This window comes from Olea europaea, chromosome 12, assembly GCF_002742605.1.
Source record: "Olea europaea var. sylvestris chromosome 12, O_europaea_v1, whole genome shotgun sequence".
In the NCBI taxonomy this organism is placed as follows: domain Eukaryota; kingdom Viridiplantae; phylum Streptophyta; class Magnoliopsida; order Lamiales; family Oleaceae; genus Olea; species Olea europaea.
In genome coordinates, this window is record NC_036248.1 from 2,475,984 (window position 1) to 2,484,796 (window position 8,813).

Genomic DNA, 8,813 nt, shown 5'->3' on the forward strand with positions numbered 1-8,813 from the left:
AAAAAAAAAAAAAAAAAAAAAGGTGGAAATTACACCAATGCATATTTTTAAAAATTGTAGTTCAAAAATCAAATATGAAGTTTACATTTTCATAAATCGGCCACTCACGACTCCTCTCCACAAATAGCGATCCGAGATCAGCTTCGCTTGACGCCATTACAACCGGAGGTAACGATCGCCACACCCAACAGTCGTTCACACTGCGTCGCGCAATGTCGATGTCCCTATATCGACAACCCACGACACCTTGCTACAGGTGGCGTTCGGAGATCGGTGTCGCTCGACTCCTTTGCAATTGTTGGTGACTCCTACCACTCTTAATAGTCGCTTCTCCCATAACTCCACTCCTCGCTTTTTCAATGCATCCACTTCAGTGCGGTGGCATCCACTCCTCGACGACGTTGCAACGAGTCATCAATAGCAGCTTCTCCAATTCATCCACTCCTAAGACCTCGGCGCAATGCCGCCACATAATGAAGAAGCTTTGCACTACTTAGTTTTAAGGGTTGTGATTTGAGGCGATGCTGATGGTACCACGACAAATTTGGGGATTTTCTTTGGTGGGAATTGTTGAATTAAATTGTAATCATGCTAAAAATCGTGAATCACAATACAATAAATTAATAAAACGAATTAATACACACGGAAATTATTGTTGATATGAACAATAGTTGTAATAGCAGTCAGATCTTCCTCTCCTTGCTCCTTACGAAATATTAGCCGTCAATGAGGCAAGTTAATAAAACAATATGTAGATGAGAGGTGACATAGCATTTTCAAAGGAAATAATTGAGCCGTCCCATTATGACTCGAACTCTAATTAGCCCACATACTTATAATTACCACATTATATAAAATACAACCTATAAGGTGTAAAAAGCCCAATAGATCACTTAATAAATTTGGTCCAATCAAAAATATCACTATAAGTCATAAATCTAATCGGTAAAATTTATGATCGAATGTGAAGTTCACATTAGAAATTATTCCAACATTCTCCTACTTGGTCAAACATTTAATTTCAGTAACAAAACTTTTAACACCAGGGTTAGAATACATAGGTAGCCACTAAAAATAGCTCCAATGATGACATCTTACGCAACATGATCCGGTCGAACAAGAATATTAACATCGGACATGAAACTCATTACACTAATTAAGCGATATAAGACCATTCCACAGCTATAAATGCTAATATCCTTATCGACATGGATCCCCATCCTCCAACCAATGTGATAGCATGTGCTATGAACTTAGCATCAAATGTGATCGATTTTCATAATGCTTCAGATCAAAATGAAGCCACATGTCTCCAAAAGAAACCCATCTTATATCTTTATCTATCATATCTCAAGATTACAATATCTTAATAAAAAGACATAAATCAAATGCATACTCAGAATAATTCATGAATAGGGGAAATATATTTTATTACCAGAAGTGGCTATACCCGAAAACATAAGGGTTGCCTACGTACTTCGTAAAGGGATCAAGCCCAAAACGTAGTTCTTTTACATAAATAACTCCCACTAACCAAAACTATCAATTGTTTCCACAATGCCCATTTAGATACATGTGTCTTAAAGACTCTTGGAGCAAGTCCTTTAGTTAAATGACTTGCAATCATTGCCTCTATATTGATATGCTCTATTTTCATCTGCCCTTCCTTGACTCTGTTTTTAATCATCAAATATTTGATATCAATATACTTTGACCCATCCGAACTTTTATTATTCTTTGAAAAGAACACTTTTGCACTGTTATCATAGTATATGGTGATTGGTTTTGAGATGGAATCAACAACTTTCAAACCAGAGATGAAATTTCTTAACCAAACAGCTTGGACTGTAGCCCATAACATGACACAAATTCAGCTTACATAGTAGAGGATGCCACTAGAGTTTGTTTAGCACTTTTTCAAGAGATAGCACCATCAGTTAACGTGAAAATATAACCTGAGGTTGATTTCAAATCATCTTGACATCCTGCAAAATCAGAATCTGAATAACCTACCATCTCAAGATGATTTGAACGCTAGAATGTAAGCATATAATCTTCAGTTTTCTTCAAGTATCTCATAACCTTCTTAGCTTCTTTCCAATGCTCTTGTCCTAGATTTGACTAAAATCTACTAAGGACACTTACTACGTAAGCTATATTCGATCCAATATAAACTTGAGCATACATCAAGCTCGCCACAGCACTAGCATATAGAATCATCTTCATAAATTTCCTTTCTAGCTCATTTCTTGGACATTGAGTTTTGTTAAACTTATCCCCTTTTATGATAGGCATATCATCAGGTGCACAAATTCTACATATTGAATCTTTCTCAAACACGCCGCATATAAGTTTTCTGAGAAAGTCTTAACAAGTCACGATTTCTATCACGATGTATTTCAATGCCAAGCACATAAAAGGCTTCTCTTTCATCTCAAAATTAGCAGACAACATTTCATTTTGAATCTAATTTACTTTTGAAAATTTACTTGTTATCTATAACTTTAGCATTTGGAGGAAGTTCAACAAGATCCCAAACTTTATTATTTTTCACAGAATTCATTTCATCTTTTATAGCAACTATCCATTTATCAGCCTCAAAACTTGTCAATACTTGATTATAAGTTACATGATCAACAATATGCCTAATATTAAAATTACTCTCCAATAAATATGTAATATAATAACTGGGTAATGCAGATCTCCTTTCCCTTTGTGAAATTCTAACTAGTGGCTCAGAAAATGATTCAATCATTGTTTAAGGGATTGGAAGTTCCTCTTGGTTCCTTGGTTCTTCATTAAAAACTTCAATTGGTTGAGAATCAACTCTTTCCTATCTCTCCAAAATCATTCTCCAGAAATTTAGCAATAATGGACTCAACAATTGTAGTATCACGATTTGGACAATAAAACTTATATCCTTTCGATCACTCTGAGTACCCAATAAAGTAATTAGGAGTGGATTTCGAGTAAAGCATTTTATAATCCTTTCGTATTACTTGTCTTCCCATCACCTATGCCCTCCAAAATCTGTTATTGATATCTTATCATCCCGGTCCCTCATTGGTGCCGTTCCGAGCATGTCACCCACTCGCCATTTGGTGAATATAGAGCAGTTCATCAATAGTAATGCAGCCACAAAGCATAAGAAAATTGAAAAATCATAGTTTTGCATTTTGCTCTGGTATTACAGAACCAAAAAATTGGGCAGTCTATTAAAAAGCCCTAATTAGAGTAGTTTTCTACAGAGAATCAGTGGATTCAGTAAAGAGAAGTAGAATAAAGATAAAGCTACAGAAAAGTCCTGTGGAGTAGGATAAGCTAAAAAGAAGAATGCGTGAGTTCGAGGATAACGAGTCACCAAAATCAAATTCTGTTGATGATAAAATTGGGTCCATGAGAATGAGGACAAAAATGCTTTACTGATTTTCTTCTCCTCTTTTCTCTTCCCCTTCCTTCAATGAATCAGTGGGAAAAAATACGAATTGCGAAAATGTACCACAAAGATACAAAGAGAGCTCCAAACATGGATTTTCTACAATAATCGCAAAAGGAAAGAGATTTGGGAGAAAATGTAAAACAACAGTCCCAGGAAAAAAAGTATTATACACAATTGCTTCAAGAAAGGAATTTTTGTTGAGAAAAGCACACACGCACAAGTACACAAAATTCTGAAAATACCTTAACGAGAATGAGAGAATAGGTATAAAGCAGAAATAATGCGATTATTATACTACGAAAGGATCTCTCTTAGTATGGTGGCTCTAATATCAATTGTTGAATTTAATTGTAATCATGCTAAGAATCGAGAATCACAATACAATAAATTAATAAAATGAATTCATACCTGCGGAAGCAATTCTTGATATGAATAATAGTTATAATAGCAGCCAGATTTTTCACTCATTGCTCCTCACAAAGTATTAGTTGTCAATGGGACAAGTTAATAAAATAAAATGAAGAGGGGAGGGGACCTAACTTTTAGATAGGAAATAATTGAGTCGTCCCATTACGATTAGAACTCTAATTAGGTTTTATTTCCGGCCTACATACTTAAAATTATCACATTATATAAAATACAACTCATAAGGTGTAAAAGGCCCAATAGACCATTTAATAAATTTGGTCCAATCACAAATATATTATTATGAGTCATACATCTAATCTATAAAATTTACAATCGAATGTGAAGCCCACATTTGAAATTATTTCAACAGGAATCTGAGGTGGTGGAGGCCTTTTGTTGGATCTCATACTGTGATTTTTGTTGGTGGTGGTAGATCGGGTGGTGTGACTGTGGTCTAACGGTGGCAATAGGGGTTTTGTAGTTGAAAATCTTGATTTGTTGGTGGTTGTGGTGGTGAGATGGTGTGATTTTGAAGTTGAAAATGGAAGTTTGTTGGAGACAGTGATGGTGGTGATAAAGTGGCACTGTCGTTGCACCCAATTCACCGTCAGATGTAAAATTGAGTGAAATGGCCGGTGGAAGTGGTGGGTTGCTGAGGCTATGTCCGTGTCTTTGTTGTTGGCAGTAAGGCCGTGTTGATGATGGTACAACTATTAAGCTGTGATGGTAGTGGTGGTCGTAAATATACGTGGTTGTAGTGGTATGTGACCAACTCCTTAGTTATTTCTGACCTAAAAATTATGATAATATGTGATTAAAAATAATTTGTGGCCAACTAATTTAAAAATCTGTGATCGACGAATAAACAATGACCAATAAATATTTTGATTTTTGACCGTGAAATAATCAATGATCAATTAATTTGATAATATGTAACGTTGTGAGCTATAAGTATGCATTTGTGACTATTAATTGTATAATTGTGGCATTAATATATTTAATTAATAAAATATTTTTAATAATTAATTAATAACTAATTTTTGAATTTTGAAACTTAAAACTTGAAAATTGAATTGTCCAATGTCCATATTTAATACATGACTTATGAATTTTTCCCTTCCGAAAATTCGACGGGTGCAAAGGAGGACTATAGTTCTGTACCTGCGCCCATCATTATCCTATTTGTTCACAAACTCGGACGAAGCATTAGATCTTCAAAGCGCTTAATTATTGGACTACTCCGTTAACTTACGCGATCAAAATGTTGGCTTATTAAGCCCTTTTTTTTTTAATCTCTCTTTAGAATAAAAATTCTTTAATTTTTAAACTCATTTTCAACCATGTAAAATTTTGCTAGTAAATTCAAAATTTTCACTATTTTTTAACCACACATTATTTCAAAAATAACTATTCAAATTTTCATTTTTCCCCCAAAATAATAGCCATCGAACATAAACTAAATTACTTGTTCAATCAATTGACTTCCTCTCGATTATTCGCTAAAACCTTTTCTTTTAATTGTAATAAGGAAATTAGACATAAATAGCACTAGATGGATCACGGGAAAATGATTGTATCCTTTCATATATTTTCAAAATTGCAACACTTTTGGTTCTTAAATGATGTTACACAATTCATGACAATTTTAATTTGTTATTCACTTTTTCAGTTTTCTTTCAGGTCAAGGAAACAGATTGAACGGTGGCTTTAGAAATTATTTTCATTCACCCATCTACTGTTGTGGGATGTGGGCCACTCACTAGAGCTTAGTACATGTTGACAAGAATATAAGTTGCATAGCATTGTGGACAAGTTACCAACAAGCAAAATAAACCTTTATTTTCCTTCTTTTTCAGTATTCACTTTATAAAATTATTAAAAAATAACGAGTTAAATTGACGGCTAAGAATCATTATAAAATATTTTTATAAAGCCTTGTAACTATCATCGAAACCTTTATCTTCAATTTTATTATTATTATTATTATTATTATTATTATTATTATTATTTTCACATTGATAGGGTATGACAATACCACACTAACACGTTAGTCATTCGAAATTTTGATATTTAATGAGTTTTTTATAGTACATAATATTGAGAAAATGTGGCACTTTTACTTCCATGCATGGGCCAATTGCTTAAACTTTTAGTGCATGTCAACAAGGATACACCACCCATGAAACAACATTACACACAGATAGATAACTATAAAAAAGGGTCATATACTGTATATACATCGAGGAGTCCACCCCTCTCAAGTAGAGAGGGCCCGCTTCAAATAAAATATTATTTATTCAAAATGGACCCCCTCCATGTGAGGATGGTGGATACCCAGGTGGACACCACTTGAAGTACAGGTAGCATTATCTTGAAGAAAATGAAAATTACACTGTTACTCTATTTTTTAGTCGGTTTTGGTGTTAGTTTTGAATTACATAAAAGAGTAATTAGTTGGTCTCAATCTTTTAAAGTTGGTGTCTCGATAAACTATTGAAGTCATTAAACAATTTTGGTGGTTATATGTACTTGTAAATGTACATGTTTTCTGATTGGTGGATCTAGTTATCTTTATATACTTGACGAGCTTTGAAAAAAGATTTTGAATTCAAGGTACTTGGCGATTTAATTTTGTTTTACAAAAGCTTCAATAAATCGAGTATTTGAGTTGAACTCGAGATAATAAGAGGCGCAGGTCCTTTTCACTGATGTTGTGAATGATTAGTTTATTAGTTCGAGCGGTCTGTCATTGTTGATCTTAACCCTTGATAATCTATCTTGTATCAAGCTATTTGTTTCAATTGTGCAATAACAAAGTGCAAATCAACGTGGCCAGGAATAATTTTCATGTTACACACATTTTCAGGACAACAAGTTGACATCAATGTCAAGTAGATCATATTAATTAAAACTCGATCAAGTGTTTAACAAGGACATTTAATAATAAATTATCCCACATGTTTAAACAAGTGGGCTACACAATAATATATTGCTGTCTTGTATTTGCACTTTGTCGTCTCGGAGATTTTAATATTTTATATGTAAACATCTGTCTTACATTTAATTACGCATGTCTATGTGAAAACGTTATGACAAATTAGTAGGTACACTATGCCCCGTTTGGCCCTCATTATTTCTCACTAAATTAAATTAAATTTTTCTCTCTCCTATTTTCAATCACACAATTTTCAATAAAATAATATTACACCTAAACTAAAAACTTTTCTTTTATTTTCAACAACTCATTTTTCATAAAAACACTATTCAAAACATTATAATCTCCAAATAATGAGGTTCAAACGGGGGCTATAATAAAACGAATTCAAGTTCTACTGTCTTACTGTTACATTAATTGAAAGGTCAATTGCATTGGAAGCAATACAAATCCTTATACGAAGACGTAATTTTCATATTTTAGGAACTTTGAAATTTAATTACTTAACATTGTTTGCATTGTCCAGCATACTATGGATGTAAGGCTGGCATGTGCCGTAAATGTCAGGATCGACATATACAAGTCGGACTTTAATTTTTGATTCAAATTTTGGAATAAATATTAAGAAAATTCTGCACAAATTGTGGTCCTAAAATCATCCTAGCCGTCGACCCGAGAAAAAGTTATGCAAAAGGTATTTTGAATACCAAAACATTTTTAAAAATCAAATTACGTATTCTCTTGTTACTAATATTTAAAATCACCGTACAAATTGTTTGATTTATTAAGAATGATCAATCAATTGATTATAGAGATCAATAACATCGAAATAACTCAATGTCGAACTTAACTTAAAAAGTTTTTTGTCTTAATATCTACTTATTTTGATAAAAAAAAGAAAAAAGAAAAAAAAAAAGTAAGAATTACTCTCAAAATTGATTCACATGCTCTCTTGTTACTAAGGAAAAAGCTAAATTGTACAGCTAGCACGCTCTTATTACTGAAAACTCAAGATTTTTTACTAAAATTTGTGCCATTATTAATAAATATAAAATAAAATATTACAGCAGTTAGAAACTTCACCGGGTAAAGCTATATTTCTGTGTTTCTGGGTCGACCCAATCGTCGATGGATTTAAGCTATTATCCACGTCAGAACGTGGGGTCCACGCTAAAAATGGATTATAAATCTGTTACGTGGAAATGAACTGCAACCTTCAGCTTCTTCTATAAAGTTATTATGATCTTCTTGTTCTCCTCATCAATTTTCTTTGAAGTACCGTGATCAGTTTAGTCTCTCTCTCTCTCTATATAACCTTTACTTACATATATAAATACACTCTACTCTCTCTCTCTCTTTCTCACCCCTCCCCCCCGGGATTCTTGCATTTCTTGGAGAAAATGAAGGAGAATATGAGAAACCCTTTACAATTATCATCTTTGAATCATATTTCTATGGTGTGTAAATCAGTTGAGGAATCCACTAACTTTTATGAAAACATTCTAGGGTTTGTCCCTGTAAGAAGGCCTGGATCATTGAAATTTGATGGGTCATGGTAGTAATCACATCATATATTTTAGATTCTTGAATGCAAATGAAATTCGAATAGATTTTCTTGATGGGATTTTGTTAATTTCTTGAATTTTGCAGGCTATTTGGCCATGGAATTGGGATCCATTTATTGCAGTCTGAAGATCCAGAAAGTTTGACAAAGAAAACCGCCATTAATCCAAAGGATAATCACATGTCTTTCCAGGTGATTAACATGCCGTGCCACCGGTGGCCTGTTTGAGAAAAATCAATCTTGAAATCCAATTTTTCGTTTGAACTCTAAATGGATTGATTTGTTTGCTTGAGTTTAATAGGCTCTGATATTAACTCTTTCACAAAATCTAGTCCCGTCTAGTACTTCACATATTTTCATCCAATTATATGTTTTCATGGCAGTGCGAGAGCATGGGTATGGTGGAGAAGAAGCTGACGGAGATGGGGATCAACTACGTGCGACAGCGGGTAGAAGAAGGTGGAATC

The 8,813-nt window shown here is 33.5% G+C and overlaps 1 protein-coding gene across 1 annotated transcript; it reads left to right on the forward strand.

Annotated features, from left to right (window-relative positions):
• Nucleotides 1-8,017: 8,017 nt before the first annotated feature.
• LOC111406429 lies at nt 8,018-8,810 on the forward strand (the record flags this gene model as incomplete). Its single annotated transcript, XM_023035856.1, has 3 exons — nt 8,018-8,337; nt 8,433-8,538; nt 8,730-8,810. Coding segments are annotated over exons 1-3 (342 nt in total), but the record flags the coding sequence as incomplete, so codon positions are not given.
• Nucleotides 8,811-8,813: the final 3 nt, after the last annotated feature.